Genomic DNA, 16,204 nt, shown 5'->3' with positions numbered 1-16,204 from the left:
AACCAAGCTGCCCAGCAAACTTACCAGTGAGAAATCAACATTGCTGTATGCCACTGAGGGTAAACTTGTTACTGAGTAAAAGGGGACTGACACAAATGAAAGCATGGAAGAAAGATCTGGAAAAGGCTCAGGATGTTCTGAGAGAGATAAGAGAGACCTGAACTCACTCCAATTCACAAAGACCATGTTGATGATTCTTATATGATTTTCCCTCGCAAGTTTTCCACTGCATGGCTGTGCCATAATTTATTTTGTTAAGCTCTCTTTAGGTATATACGGGTTATTTATAATTTTAAATGTTACCATCAATGTTGTAACACCTCTAAATTTTGACTTCTTTCATAGGCAGGCATGTTTCATTTATTTTAATTTTAATTTTTTTGCTTATTTTTATTTATTTATTTGAGAGCGACAGACAAAGAGAGAAAGAGGCAGAGAGAGAGAGCGGGGGGGGGGGGGGGAAGCACGCCAGGGCTGCTTAGCCACTGCAAACAAACTCCAGATACGTGCACCCCCTTGTGCATCTGGCTAACGTGGGTCCTGGGGAATTGAGCCTTGAACCGGGGTCTTTAGGCTTCACAGGCAAGCGCTTAACTGCTAAGCCATCTCTCCAGTCCTTTATTTTTATTTATTCCTGAGGAACAAGGGAGAGACAGAGAATATGGGCACACCAGTGCCACATTGTGCATTTGGCCTTATGTGGGTACTGGGGAATTGAACCTGGACAGGCATGCTTTCCAAGTAACCATGTTTAACCACTGAGTCATTTCCACAGCCCCAAATTTTGACATTTTCCCTTTAGGACACATTCATAGAATCAACAATGGTCAGTCAAAGAAAGTGCATACTATTTTTCTTTTGTATAAATGCTGCCAGAGCCAGGCACGATGGTGCATGCCTGTAATTTCAGCACTCAAGAGGCAGAGGCGCGGGGATTGTGAATTTGAGAGCCCTATATAACAAGACCCTGTCTCAAAAGCCAAGCTCAGGAGATGAAGTTCAGTGGTAGATATTTTCCCAACATGTTCAAGGTTTTGTGTTTGTTCTCCAGTCCCCTAAAACAAACAAACAAAAAGCTGTTAGAGCCGGGCGTGGTGGCGCACGCCTTTAATCCCAGTACTCGGGAGGCAGAGGTAGGAGGATTGCCACGAGTTCAAGGCCACCCTGAGGCTACATAGTGAATTCCAGGTCAGCCTGAGCCAGAGTGAGACCCTACCTCAAAAAACCAAAAAAAAAAAAAAAAAAAAAAGCTGTTGGATTTTCTTTTTTCAAATATTTTATTTGCTTATTTGAAAGAGAGAGAGAGAGTGTGTGTGTGTGTGAGAGAGAGAGAGAGAGAGAGAGAGGCAGATAAAGAGAGAGAATGGGCATGCCAGAGCCTCCAACCATTACAAATGAATGCCACACGCATGTACCACTTTGTGCCTCTGGCTTATGTGGGTCCTGGGGAATCAAACCTGGGTCCTAAGGCTTTGAAGGCAAGTGCCTTAACCGCTAAGCCATCTCTCCATTCCAAAAAGCTCTTAGGTTTTCTATCATCACCATTTCTTTTTGGAGAGTGCTATTATGTGCCAGGAAGTTATTCCTTTAAAAAAAATATTTTATTTATTGACTTGAGAAAGAAAGAGAGGGGGGCAGTTAGAGAGAGAATAGGTGTGCTGTTGCAGTCTGGTTCGCATTGCTGGTAGAAATCACCCAACCAAGAGTGGCTTCCGGGAAAAAGAGATTTATTTTGGCTTACAGGCTCGAGGGGAAGCTTCACGATGGCAGGGGGAAACGATGGCATGAGCAGAGGGTGGACAACACCCCCTGGCCCACATAAGATGGACCACAGCAACAGGAGGGTGTGCCAAACACTGGCATGGGGAAACTGGCTATAAAGCCCTTAAGCCCGCCCCAACAATACACTCCCTCCAGGAGGCATTAATTCCCAAATATCCATCAGCTGGGGAGCTAGCATTCACAACACCTATGTTTATGGGGGACACCTGAATCAAATCACCACATGTGCCAAGGCCTCTGGCCACTGCGAAGGAACTCCAGATGCATGCACCACCTTGTGCATCTGGCTTAGGTGGGTACTGAGGAATTTCTCCTAGATCCTTAGGCTTCACAGGCAAGCGCCTCAACCGCCAAGCCATTGCCCCAGCCTTGTTCCTTTTTTTTTTTTTTTAATTTCAGCTAGAGTGATGAATTAGCAGTTGAGGCACTTACTTGCCTGTGAAGCCTAAGGACCCATGTTCTACTCTCCAGATCTCACATATGTGTATGTGTGTGTGCACGCGCGTGTGCGTGTGTGTATTACATGCTAACCTGGAATTCACTATGTAGTCTCGGGGTGGCCCCAAACTCACAGCGATCCCCCTGCCTGTCACTCCCAAGTGCAGGACTAAAGGCGTGCGCCACCACGCCCAGTTTATCATGAATATATTTGATTGACAGGCCCTATGTGTAATTTTCCTGTGTACTACTGAAATCCCTTCCTAAGCTTTTTAGGTGTGTATGCGTGTGGTGTGTGCACATGTATGTGTGTGGGTGCACGTGTGTGTGTAGAGCACATGCACATAAAAGTACGTGGTTTTGGAGCCCAGAGGTCAATGTCAGTATCTTCCTCCACTGTTCTCCACCGTATTCTCTGAGATGGGGCCGCACAGTGAACACGAAGCTCACCAACCAGCAGCGAGCTCTAGGGATCCTTCCGGCCCTCCTAGGCTTTCCCACGGTTCCTAAAATGCCAGAGTCACCTCATCATGCTTTTGCTCCTGGAGTACAGCATCAAGAGGAAGAGGTGAGGCCAAGAAGGGTTGAAATAATGTTGAGGAGAGAGCTCAGTTGATAAAGTGCTTGCTTGCTTGTAACCGCGATGATCTGATTTCCATCCCAAGTCCCCAGGTGAAAAGGTCAGGCATGGTGGTGTGCATCTATAATGCGGTGCTGGGGAGGCAGAGACAGGTGGATCACTGGAATTTGCTAGCTTAGTTTATGATCTCCAGGCCAATGAGAGAACTTGTCTCCAAAATAGAGATGAGCAGCATTCCTAAGAATGACACGAAGTTTTCCTCTGGTCTTCAGTGCACATACGCGCACCCACACCTGTGTCCACACATATGAACATGCATATACACGCACTAAAAAACGTATTTAAGCCGGGCGTGGTGGCGCACGCCTTTAATCCCAGCACTCCGGAGGCAGAGGTAGGAGGATCGCCGTGAGTTCAAGGCCACCCTGAGACTACATAGTGAATTCCAGGTCAACCTGGGCCAGAGTGAGACCCCGCCTCAAAAAAACAAAAGCAAAACAAAATAAACAAACAAAAAACGTATTTATACTGGGCATGGGTGGCTCACGCCTTTAATCCCAGCACTCAGGAGACAAAGGTAGGAGGATCACAGGGAAGCAAAAAGAGCCCCAATTTAAGTGTTGCCTCACTTAGTGCATTGAGAGGGTCCCTTGGCCAGAGTTCAGACCAGAGGGCAGAATCCGGTGGAGCCTGACCTGGAATTCACTATGTCGCCTCAGGGTGGCCTCGAACTTAGGGCGATCCTCCTACCTCTGCCTCCCCAGTGCTGGGATCCAGTGGAGTTCTTGCGTTGAGACAGAGCTGAGGGTCTGGAGAGAGCACCGTAGCTGGAATTCACAAGCCAAAGGTCTAGAAAGGAGAGGAGCGCTTCTCAACTTACGGGAGTCCTCTCTGGGAAGACAGCCGTGTGGTGACTAGGACCCACTTAAGAAAACAGGCCAGACTCCTTACAACGTGCTCCTCCAGACACCAAATGGCCTGGATATCCACGACCTCACCATGCCTGACACTGAAAGACCCCCCAGAGGGAGACCCTCACTCAAGTCTCGAGATAGCACGCACCCAAAGACACACGGGAGACCAAACTTGCTGCAAAAGCATGAGGCTTTATTCGGGAAACCAGAGCTCTGGGGTCGACACGTATCTCATGCAGGAGACAGAGGAGTCGACCCTGAGCCCTATTGGGTGTTTCTTTTCTTTTTTTTTAAGTTTTTTTTTTAATATTTTTGTTCATTTATTATTTATTTGGGTGTTTCTTTTTATAGGGCTTTTAGCAAGGAAGGGAAAGGGGAGGGGGTTTCACAAGGGTATTTGCCAAGCTTGTACAGTTATGTCTACATATCTTATTTGTGCATAACCAGAGTTTAAATCCTTGGTCAGGCTGTCTTGGGAAACTATTTTTTTTCCTCTTCCCAGGACACAAAGTTTAGGTTGACCCGACCAACCCATTTTTGATTTTTTCTGAATATACAGTTCAGGCTGTCCTCTAGCTATAGCAACCAGCTGTTTCTTCACTAAGTTTACTTTAAAATTTTCTATCCTGCCTTTCAGTTGCTACCGAAAGGAGTAAATCAAAAATAGGCTAAAAGATAGGCTGCGGATGGCCCAAGATACGGGTTGGTTGGGTCAACCTAAACTTTGTGTTCCGGGAAGGGGAAAAACAAAAATACAGTTTTGAGAAAAACCAAAATAATAAAATAGTTTCCAAAGACAGCCTGACCAAGGACTTAAACTCTGGTTATGCACAAATAAGATATGTAGACATGTTTGGTCTCCCGTGTGTCTTTGGGTGCATGCTATCTCAAGACTTGAGTGAAAGTCTCCCTCTGGGGGTCTTTCACAACCAGCTGTTTCTTCACTAAGTTTACTTTAAAATTTTCTATCCTGCCTTTCAACACTATCTACACAAGACCATCATAACAGAAAGAAAAGCTCATGACATCAAAATAAAGAGACTGATGGGGGGCTGGGATATGATGGAGAGTGGAGGTTCAAAGTTGAAAGTGGGGGTAAGGAAGGAATTACCATGGGATATTGTTTACAATCATGGAACTTGCCAATAAAAATAAATAAATAAGAAGGAAGGGAGGGAGGGAGGAAGGAAGGAAGAAGGAAGGATGGAAGGTAGTCTCAGGGTTGCCTCCAACTGACAAATATGGCTACCGGGCTGCAGAGATGGCTTAGCAGTTAAGACCTAAGGACTCGGGTTCGATTCTCCAGGTCTCATGTAAACCAGATGCACATAGTGGTGCACGCGTCTGGAGTTCATTTGCAGTGGCTGGAGGCCCTGGCATGTCCATTGTCATTCTTTCTCTCTGACTGTAATAAATAAATAAAACATTTTTAAATCCTCCTGCCTCTGTCTCCCGAGTGCTGGGATTAAAGGTGTGTGTCACCACGCCCAGCTGAGTTTATTTTAAACACCACTAGATTTAAATCTAGTTATTTAAATCAGTTATTGTGACTTTTCTCACTTTGTTATATACAGACAAGATGATGTAGCGTGCCTAAGTTTTATCCATTTTCAGCTCTCATGAGTAAGACACAAAATTGCCTTATGTTAATCCAGGTGTCTCTGATGTACATCATGTTAATTGTTATATATTTCTCATACAAAGTTAGACAGAAACACCACTTGTCTGGCTATATTTTTCTCTTTCCAAATATATTTGTAAAGGTTATATCAAAACCAAACTGTCTCAGTTCAACCAGGCTCTGCTCCATCCTTAACCTATATATAGCGAAACAGTTTTAGTCAAGGTTTTACTACTCATTGCCTCAGTTCTGATATCTCATTTATAGCTTATAAATAACTTAGCTTTTGAGTCGTAGTCCCTGCTCTAGGGTGTAGCCTCATGCTCAAACAGTGGTCCCCCTCTGAGAGAAACCATCAGCCGCATACACAGCACTAGTACCTGTCCTGAAAACCTGGGGGGTCTTGTGCTTGCTTCGGCAGCATCTACACTAAAATTGGAACGGTACAGAGATTAGCATGAGCCCTGTGCAAGGATGACGTGCAAATTTGTGAAGCATTTGTGAAGATATATATATATATCTTTTTTAATTTTATTATTATTTTTTTGGTTTTCTAGGGTAGGGTCTCACTCTAGCTCAGGCTGATCTGGAAATCACTATGTAGTCTCAGGGTGACCTCGAACTCTCAGCGATCCTCCTACCTCTGCCTCCCGAGTGCTGGGATTAAAGGCGTGCGCCACCATGCCTGGCTCCATTTTTTTTTTTTAACTGGGCGTGGTGTCACACTCCTTCAATGGGGAGGCAGAGGTAGGAGGATCGCCATGAGTTCGAGCAAACCCTGAGACTACATAGTGAACTCCAGGTCAACCTGAGCTAGAGTGAGACCCTACGTCAAAAAACAAAACAAAACAAAAAAAACTGGGATTTCTTTGACTCATGGAGGTTAAGGGAAAATAAATGACCACACCTCCTCTGCCATACTCTCTGGCCCACCTACAATCTGGAAGAAGGTTGAAATAGTCTCCTGAGGGAACTACTTCTTATAATTCTATTTACTATTAGACCAGTACTGTCGTGGAAATAAAAATAAATGCTCAGAGTATTTTATTGTTGCTACTGTTGCTATTTTTGTTTTGTTTTGTTTTTGTTTTTCGAGGTAGGGTCTCACCCTAGTTCAGGCTGACCTGGAATTCACTATGTAGCCTCAGGGTGGTCTTGAACTCACAGCGATCCTCCTACCTCCGAGTGCTGGGATTAAAGGCGTGCGCCACCACGCCCAGCCTTTTCTCCTGCTCTGAATCCACATGTGACCGTTGACTTCACACTGTCCTCATGGTCCAATACACTCTTACTGTGGTTGGTCCCATTCTCCCAGCTTTGGACAGGCAGTTCCAGGCTCCTTTGATATCGCGTGGTCATTGCTGAGCTGTTTCAGTGTCTCCTACTTTCTGGCACTGCAAGGCGCTGCCTTCTGGTCCAGAGGGAGCACCAGCCCTTTCTTCAAACAGCCATCCCTCCCGGCGTAAGGACTAAACTTTTTGTATATTCAAATTGGGGACCCTATCTGGAGAGATTGCTCAGCAGTTAAGGCGCTTGTCTGCAAAACCTGACTGACTGGATCTGATTCCCCAGTTCCAAGTAAAGCCAGGTGCACAAAGTGGCGCACGCATCTGGAGTCTGTTTGCAGCCGCCAGAGGTCCTGGCATGCCCATTCTCTCTGTCTCTCTCTCTCTCTTCTATCTCTCCCTGCTTGCAAATAAATAAAACAAAATATGATTGTAAAACATGGATCCATTGTAGGAAAGGAATGTTGCCTAACATTTCTCTGTCTGTGTTCTGCTTTCCTTTTCACATCCTTTTTAATTTATTTGCAAGCAGTATAAGAGATGGGGAGGAAAAGAAAAAGGGCTGGAGAGGTGGCTCAGCAGCCAAAGCTGCTTGTTTGCAAAGCTCCACAGTCGATTCTCCAATGCCAACATAAAGCCCAGTGGCATATGTATGTGCAGTACATTTGTAGTGGACCCTACATGCCCATTCTCCTCTCCTCTCTCCCTCCCTCCTTTAAAATATTTAAAAAATAGGGCTGGAGAGATGGCTTAGTGGTTAAGGTGCTTGCCTGCAAAGCCAAAAAACTCAGGTTCAACTCCCCAGGACCCATGTAAGCCAGATGCACAAGGTGGCACATGCATCCTGACATATTTGGGGACAAGATTTTCACTGAAGACAAAAATCAGGTCAGGTGTGATGGAACATGTGTTAGGTCCAGAACTCAGGAGACGGAGATAGGAGAATCACTGTGAGTTTGAGGCCACCCCGAGACTAATTCCAGGTCAGCCTGGGCTACAGCAAGACCCTACCTCAAAAAAACAAATTAAATAAATAAATAAAGTCTGAGCACACACACTGTCTCCCTGGAGACATCACTCCACCTCCTAATGATCCTAATGAGTGGAGCTAGCTCACTGCTCAGAAGTGGCATAATAATTTTATGCATCTGTTTTGCTAATTATAGCAGACGTTTACAAATTGATGAATGCACGAATGTCACCTCAAGGCACCTATAAAGCTTAGACGCTGTCAAATAACTAACTTAAAGCATAATAGATACAAGCACTTCACCAATATGCACAATCAACCTTCACTTAGAACCAATCGCAAAGCGTCCCCTAGGTGTGGAGAACAAGCCCTCCTCCCCCCCACCTCTCCCCTCTGCCTTCCTCTCTGTCGCTGACATTCCAGTGACTAAGTTCAGGACTCACAGGCTCCAGGAGGTGTGGATGAGCGCACATCTCCGGGAGGACGGTTCTTCCCAAAAGCAGATGTGTGGAGGGAGGAGTTTGCTGCTCCTAACAGACTTTGGGCATCAAAACTTATTTTCACGCCGGGCTTGGTGGCGCACACCTTTCATGCCAGCAGAGACAGAGGTAGGAGGATCACCATGAGTTGAAGGTCAGTCTGGGCTAGAGTGAGACACTACCTCAAAAAACAAAACAAAAAGAGAGGGGGTGGGGAGAGAATCTACCTCAAAAACAAAAAAACAAACAAACAAACAAAAAAACAGAGAGGGAGAGAGAGAGAGATTATTCTCTAATGCCCAGAAGCCCAGAAGTATTAGCTAAAATCTCCACCCGGAGCAGCTGGATTGCGAGCCGAGCCCACAGTCAAGGCGCCTCCTGAGTCCCTCGTCCCGTGTCCCGCTGCAGCGGTCAGCACGCTCTCCAACACTGCAGAGGTCCACAGTTCCAGTCCCCAGATGCCTAGGAAGGGACAACATAAGCTTAAAGGACGTCACTGTTGTGCCCTGCTTCCAACATGCGGCCTGTGCCCTGAACATTCAAAAAGCGCAGAGGTTTCCAGTGAGGACGTAACTTCCCGACGGGACACCCATTAGCACCGACTAAAGGGTGCTTTCCCGACCAGGGCTCTACTGTGAGCCACACAGGCGCACCCTGAATTCCTCCCGTCTCTGTCCACCCACTGGTCAACTTTAAGAATCAGCAATGCTTCCAGATTTCTACTAGTTTCACTTCCTCTGTGATTTTTCAGATTGTTCTTTCTTATGAAATTGCACAAAACATGGGACTCAGTGTGCCAACAGGTTAAGCAAGGTGCATTGGTGGTTCAATGGTAGAATTCTCGCCTCCCACGCGGGAGACCCGGGTTCGATTCCCGGCCAATGCAAGTCATCTTTTCCTCCCTCAATTCTTTTCCGTTTTCTCTCTTCTGTGTTCCATTCGATGCCCTTCCAGTGAAGCTAAATCAACTGCTCGGAAGTCTGAGGATCTCCCGTGTTTACTGGGGATGACCTGGAGGAATGGTGCGTTATTTCGCCCCTGCAGTAGGTCTGCCTCTTGCCGTGGCATTGTGTATTCGGCTTTTTGCAGTCTTTTTCTTCTGCACCAGCCCCACAGTGGAGGGGGCCTCTGTTCACGGACTCATTTCCTGGGCCTTGGACAGACCGTTGACCCAACTGTCGGTGTGGAGATTTAGAACTAGAGACCTGTGGTCCCCACACACGGCTAAATCTTCAGGAGGCTGGTCTGGGCCCAAGAAAAGGGAACCACTCACTTCTCTAGGTCTCGGCAAAGTGTAGAATGAATGGGCCCCCAGTTGACAGCAGAAGCAAAGAATAACTTTTTAAATATTTTTATTTATTTATTTATTTATTTGGGAGAGAAGAGGAAGGCAATGGAGGGGGGGAGAGGAGAGAATGGGAGAGGAGATGAGAGAAAGGGAAAGGGAGAGGAGAGAGGGCCACTGCAAATGAATCGAGAAGATGGCAAATATAGCCAGCCATTGTGAAGGTGTGGGGGAAATCACAAGGGAGGGAGACACAGAAGCAGAGAGATGCATGGCATGGACATGTGCGAAAGGCCAGGAGTCCCCCGCCCCCCAGGACTGCCCCTCCCCCACTAACACAGGATGGTGGAATGAAGGACAAAGAAGCAACTGGAGAGATAATGGAAGACGGTGGGACAGACCGAGCAGGCAGGTGTCCCTGTGGAGACGGGGCGCAGTGGGACCCACAGACGCTGAGAACACAGCCAGAGTGATAGAGTGGAAGGGGACGGGGAGAGATGGACAGGATGAAGAGCCAGTAGGGACAGAGCCCGGGTTCTGATACGCGGCCTTCTGTCCCCTTCCTGATCTCCACTTTGGGGTCCTCGAGCTCCTGAGAGGTAGAGAATCAGAATTCCCCAGGAAGGAGCATGGTCAGTGCCCACGATGGAGGTCACCAACCGGGGCTCTGCCCTGGGAAAGCTGGGCACCGGGGCTGAGGGAGAGCAGGAGACCCAAAGAGGATGAGATAGGAGGATCACGGTGAGTTCCTGATCAGCCTGGACTACAATGAGACCCCCCGACCCACCTCAAACAAACAAATCCAAAAACCAAAAAGAAGTAATCCACTGGGATCTGTCAATCACCTTGTGATAAGACCACTCTCACCAAAAATCATTCTAAGTTATTGTTACAAAGATAATATAGGCCCCAAGGACCCCTTTTTTTGTTGCAGCCCCTAGCACATTTTTCCATGGTACCCTGCCTTTTTCTCTGACTTCTAATTTAAAGCTTGTAACCTTTCCTTTTGTTTCCTTGTATATCTTCTAGGATAAATGTCCAGATGCTCGGTTTTCTCTCACTAAATCTCCATTACTTTAAAAAGAGAGAGAGAGAGGAAGCAAAAGGCAAGAAAAGACCAGGATCACCTTCTGTCTAGACCAGGAGACAAGACTACTTTTTCGAGCGGCCATATTGAATGTGAAGATGACTGTATCGTGAGGTGATGCAATATTTCACATTTGATGTGCAACAGCAAACAGCTAAAACCGTGAGTACCCGTCCCTGGGTGGGCTCGAACCACCAACCTTTCGGTTAACAGCCGAACGCGCTAACCGATTGCGCCACAGAGACACGACTGCCGCAGGGGTTCGGGCTCCGCCTGTCCAGGCGTCAGCACCGCCGAGCCCGGGAGCTGCTCGGGCCGCCCGGGGAGGCCGCGCCGGGGCGCGGGGCGGTGGCTGCTCGCGGCGGGACCAGCGCGGGTGCAGCGCGGCTCCTGGCCGGCGGGGGGCGCGGGGGTGTCGGCGCGGCGGGAGGGACCGGAGCGGCCGGGCGACGCGGGGACCGGGGGGTGCCCGGCGTGGAGCGGGAAGGAGGAATGGAAGTGACCTGGGAAACTTTCAGAAAACACAGGCCTTCCCAGCATGGCCAGCGTAGGATGTTTTTGAGACAGTTCAGACAAGTATGGACTTCATGTAGACCTTTAATATGGATGATTGCTTACAATTTCAAAACATATATATATATATATACACACATATATATACATATATATATAAAATATATATATATATTTATATTTTTGATATTTCGAGGTAGGGTCTCTAGTGCAGGCTGACCTGGAATTCACTATGTAGTCTCAGGATGGCCTCGAACTCATGGCGATCCTCCCATTGTACGTCCCAAGCACTGGGATTAAAGGCGTGCGCCACCACGCCTGGCAAAAATATTTTTATTTGCAAGCAGAAAGAAAACAGAGCGGACTCCAGATGCATGGACCACCTTGGTGCATCTGGCTTTACTTGGGTACTAGGGAGTTGAACGTGGGGGTCTCTAGGCTTTGCAGGCAAGCGCCTTAACCGCTGACCCATCTCTTTAGCCTAGATTGCTTATAATTTTAATTTAAAAAATTACATTTCTTGTAAGAAACACAAATCCTTAAATGGATACTTTATGTAAACACACCATATATATATACATACATACATACATACATATACAAATATATGAAACTACATAGTGAATTGCAGGTCAGCCTAGGCTAGAGCAAGACCTCCTGACCGCTTCTCCCCACTGCTGACCCACTTTTAGTCATTACAGAAAGTGGGGGTCAACCTTCTAGGGTGCTAGGTAGCCAGAGAAGGCAGGCAGGCAGACCCAGCTGTGCTGAAAATCTGCTTGGCGCCCTGGGAATGGATTTGTACTGGGCCTAGCTGCCTGTCCTTGACGACTGTAACGCGGATGCTGAGGTGTGGCTTGTCCTGGGGCGATATTGATTTTTATTTTTATTTATTTACTGGTTTTTCAGAGTAGGGTCTAGCTCTAGCCCAGTCACTATGTCGTCTCAGGCTGGCCTCGAACTCACAGCTGTCCTCCTACCTCTGCCTACCGAGTGCTAGGATTAAAGGCTTATGTTGAGTGTTTTAAACAGCAATAAATTCCTGCTTAAACTTGTCAGTGTGGTGAAGGCACTGGACTTTAGGTTGGGTTGAACAGAAGTGGCCACAGGTGTGGATACTGAAGACTACAGGGATTGCTGAGAGAGGGTCCTGCACTCAGTGGGCTCCAGGGAGTGAGCACGTGCACACGGGGACCCAGCCGGGCCTGACTCCGGATCCTGACAGGTTTCCAGGCCCTCGGATGGCCGGTGCTTCCCGTCGGATTTCAACTCGAGCCTACGTTCTGGCATTGAACCCTGATGCAGGGCCAGATTTTCATGAGGATGTATCGCGAGACAGGCTTCCATGTGGTTTCCGTAGTGTAGTGGTTATCACGTTCGCCTCACACGCGAAAGGTCCCCGGTTCGAAACCGGGCGGAAACAGTGCCTTTTTGGGGAGAGAGAAAGTAAGCAGAGATACCTGTCCTTTTGTGGGGAGTGAGGGAGGAAGGGAATGGTAATGTAGATGAAGACTCGACCCATGCAAATTAGTGGCTGGGTGTGGTGACATGCGCTTTTCCCTGGGAGTTCAAGGCCACCCTAGGACTACAAAGTGAATTCCAGATTAGCCTAGGCTAGAGCGAGACCCTACCTCGGGGGGAAGAAAAGGAAGGAAGGAATGGATTGAGGAAGAAATTAATGCTAGTAACAGGCAAAGGGAACCCACAAGGTTACACAGGGGTTTGGATGAGGCATGCACCTTCCGTTTTGTGCTTGTATAGTCTGGAAAGCAAAGTGCTTACTGGGCAGTTTGGTGAGCATAGTATATACATTTAGCCAGACAGCAGCAGACGTTATACCCCTAGGGCTCATGACTACCCCTGTTGTAGGTTTTCAGTATCAGGGATGAATTCCCTCCCATATAGTTGGCCTCCAGTCCAATTAGAGGGCGGTTGGTTTCCCCTTGACCCACGTGCCGCTATTAGGATGGCGGGTTCAGAAACCCCTGAAAGCTTTCCCTGTGGGTGGGGCAGGAGGGCAGAACTCAGCCAATCAGGGCCTGCGATGTCACGGGGGGCGTGTTTTATGCAAATGAGTCTGGGGGTAGTACCGCTGGCAGGGCACCTGGTGCGGATCTGGGGCCTCTGGGCGCGTGGCTGCAGGAGGCTGGAGAGCCTTGAAGCCAGCATCGCCTGCTACCTCTTCCTCCCACGTGCCCGGGTTAAAGGCGCACTCCAGCCCAGGCTGACCTGGAATTCACCATGTCGTCTCAGGCTGGCCTCGGTTCTTGATTTTTCTTAGTTCCTGTAGCCATCGGGGCCCTCCCACCATTATTCAGTAACATAGGACCTTTCCATGATACCTCTTTTTCTCTTAGTTTCTTCCCACCGCGCTTGTGCCGAGGAAGGACGGCGAGAAGCGCAAGCGCAGCCGCAGGGAGAGCTACTCCGAGTACGTGTACAAGGTGCTGAAGCAGGTGCACCCCGACACGGGCATCTCGTCCAAGGCCATGGGCATCATGAACTCGTTCGTGAACGACATCTTCGAGCGCATCGCGGGCGAGGCGTCGCGCCTGGCGCACTACAACAAGCGCTCGACCATCACGTCGCGGGAGATCCAGACGGCCGTGCGCCTGCTGCTGCCCGGGGAGCTGGCCAAGCACGCCGTGTCCGAGGGCACCAAGGCCGTCACCAAGGACCCCACGTCCACGCTGATCTCCCAAGGTTGCCCAACTCTCTTCACAGCCTTTCAAACTTGGCAGGGAATACTGGCGATTAGTTTATCCTACCACTAGAGCTAGACAAAGCGCTTTAGGCCTGAAGTCTGATAAATGTTCCTTATTTTGCGCAAAGTATGTGTGTGTGGGGAAGTAACATAAACATAACTAGTCTAAAGTGCTGGGCATATGATGGGTTCCACGTTTGCTGCACACAGACCCTGCAGGGGTCTGCTCTGTTCTGTGAGGGCCTCTGGTCACTGATTATCTGCATCTCTGTGTCCCTGTCCACACATGTAGGTTTCCCTGGGGCCTCCTCCACGGACCACTCGGAATGCATCCATCACTATAGGGCGCCTCCTCCGTGCCATCTATCCCCACGTCTCCAGCACATTCTCCAAGGAGGATGCTCCATCTTCTGCCAGGGTCTTGCTATGTAGCAACACGTTGGCCTCCATCCTCCTGTCTCACGCCCCCTCCCCCAAGTGCTAAGATTGCGGTAGTATCAATCCCAGATTTATTGGAAATTTAGTAAAGAATCTCAGACTAATTTGGTGCTCAAAGTCTTCAACTTGCTAAAAGCCAAACCAAGTCAGGAGTGATTCCCAGCTCTTGGGGCGGGTTGGGGGGAGGGTACGGGGGGCTGAGGTAGGATCACTGTGAGTTCAAAACCACCCTGAGACTACATAGTGAATTCCAGGTCAGCCTGGGCAAGAATGAGACCCTACTTCAAAAATAAAGAAAGAAAGCAGAGTGTGGTGGCGCACACCTTTAATCCCAGCACTCGAGAGGCAGAGGTAGGAGGATCACTGTGAGTTTGAGACCACCCTTAGATTACATAGTAAATCCCAGGTTAGCCTGCACTAGAGTAAAACCCTACCTTGAAAAAACCCAAAATAAATAAATAAATCATGCCAGGTGTGGTGGAGCATGCCTTTAATCCCAGCAATTGGGAGGCAGAGGTAGGTGGATCGCCATGAGTTCAAGGCCACCCTGAGACTACATAGTGTATTCCAGGTCAGCCTGGGCTAGAGTGAGACCCTACTACAAATAAATGATAAAAATAAGTTTCAGTAGCTTTTACTGTTTGACTCACTGTATACAAAAATCAGGCCGAGAAGCTTCCGCAGCCCCTGAGGTGGCGGGGCGACCCGGGCTGGTCCCCGCCTCGACCAACTGCAGACCTGCGCCTCCGGACTCGTCCTCCTGGGTGGACAGAGCACCTCCCTGCCTTGGCCGTGCTGACACCTCATCAGGCATACTGGAAAGCAGTTGTGTCTCTGTGGCGCAATCGGTTAGCGCGTTCGGCTGTTAACCGAAAGGTTGGTGGTTCAAGCCCACCCAGGGACGGTAGTTTATGGTTTTAACCGTTTGCTGTTACTCATCAAATGTGAAATATTACATCTTCTCACCATACATTCATCTTCACATGCAATATATGCACCCAAATTTGTATTCCTGGTAATCTTATCCTCTGGTTTTTACTTGAAGCTCCTGGGTGAGTCCAGGTCTGCAGGGGAATCCTCATCTTTTTCTTTTCCCTTTTCTTTTTCCATCCCTCTCTCTCTCTCTCTCTCTCTCTCTCTCTTTTTTAAAAGCAGAGGAATTTTTGTGTGTTTGGAAAAACATACAAGATCTTGGCATTTATCCTAAAAGAGATACAAAAATGCAATAGGGCCCCGGGCGCGGTGGCGCACGCCTTTAATCCCAGCACTCAGGAGGCAGAGGTAGGAGGATCGCCTTGAGTTTGAGGCCACCCTGAGACTACAGAGTGAATTCTAGCTCAGCCTAGGGTAGAGCGAGACCCTACCTCGAAAACCAAACAAACAAAAAATATGCAAGAGGAAAGATTATACTTTTCAAATCATAACTCAGAGAAACAGGCAGGATTAACATTGGGAAATTTAGCGCCTACATCAAAAGGAGGGGTTCTTGGGGGGGGCTATGTTATCTCTCTCTTCCCCCACCCCTTGGTTTTTGGAGGTTATTTTAGTCCAGGCTCACCTGGAACTCACGGCGATCCTCCTACCTCTGCCTCCCAAGTTCTGGGATTAAAGGCGTGCGCCACCACGCCCAGCTCAGCTACTTTGTCCTTCATTCCACCACATTGAAACCATCCTGTGTGCGTGTAATGAGTGTGAGGGGAGTGTGCGGGGGGGGGGGATTCCTGACTGTTCTTTTACACATCTCCACGCACCTCTGCTTCCTTGCCCCTCCCTCTTGTGATCTCCCCACACCTTCACGCTTGTCCACATTGGCCATCCTCTCAAGCCTCAGCTCTCTCCCCAAGTCCCGTGATGGCCGGTCCTCATTGTCAACCTGTTGGGATTTAGTGTCACCAAGGCGGCACATCTCTGGATTAAAAAAAAAAAAACATTTTAGCCAGGCGTGGTGGCGCAAGCCTTTAATCCCAGCACTTGGGAGGCAGAAGTAGGAGGATTGTCAAGAGTTCACCCCGAGACTGCATAGTGAATTCCAGGTCAGCCTGGGCTAGAGTGAGACCCTACCTCGAAAAACCAAAAGAAAAAAAATAATTAAAAAAATTTAAAAAAA

At 48.3% G+C, this 16,204-nt stretch overlaps 1 protein-coding gene and 5 non-coding genes across 6 annotated transcripts; 5 read left to right on the top strand and 1 right to left on the bottom strand.

Annotated features, from left to right (window-relative positions):
* The first annotated feature begins 5,740 nt into the window (after positions 1-5,740).
* LOC123456124 lies at positions 5,741-5,849 on the top strand. The gene has a single exon (XR_006634343.1). It is a non-coding gene; the product is annotated as a U6 spliceosomal RNA (small nuclear RNA).
* A 3,036-nt stretch (positions 5,850-8,885) lies between these two features.
* On the top strand, positions 8,886-8,956 carry Trnag-ccc. The gene has a single exon. It is a non-coding gene; the product is annotated as a tRNA-Gly (tRNA).
* Positions 8,957-10,465: 1,509 nt separating this feature from the next.
* Positions 10,466-14,145, top strand: LOC101596816 (histone H2B type 2-F). The gene is made up of 3 exons (XM_045138408.1): positions 10,466-10,604; positions 13,313-13,658; positions 13,952-14,145. Exons 1-3 carry the CDS (start codon positions 10,560-10,562, stop codon positions 14,089-14,091), a joined length of 531 nt encoding a protein of 176 aa, XP_044994343.1. The 5' UTR covers positions 10,466-10,559; the 3' UTR covers positions 14,092-14,145.
* Trnan-guu lies at positions 10,614-10,687 on the bottom strand. The gene has a single exon. It is a non-coding gene; the product is annotated as a tRNA-Asn (tRNA).
* Positions 12,306-12,378, top strand: Trnav-cac. The gene has a single exon. It is a non-coding gene; the product is annotated as a tRNA-Val (tRNA).
* A 782-nt stretch (positions 14,146-14,927) lies between the features above and the next one.
* Trnan-guu lies at positions 14,928-15,001 on the top strand. The gene has a single exon. It is a non-coding gene; the product is annotated as a tRNA-Asn (tRNA).
* Positions 15,002-16,204: the final 1,203 nt, after the last annotated feature.

This window comes from Jaculus jaculus, chromosome 19 (assembly GCF_020740685.1).
Source record: "Jaculus jaculus isolate mJacJac1 chromosome 19, mJacJac1.mat.Y.cur, whole genome shotgun sequence".
Lineage (NCBI taxonomy): Eukaryota > Metazoa > Chordata > Mammalia > Rodentia > Dipodidae > Jaculus > Jaculus jaculus.
This window is presented reverse-complemented; position numbering and strand designations above follow the sequence as displayed.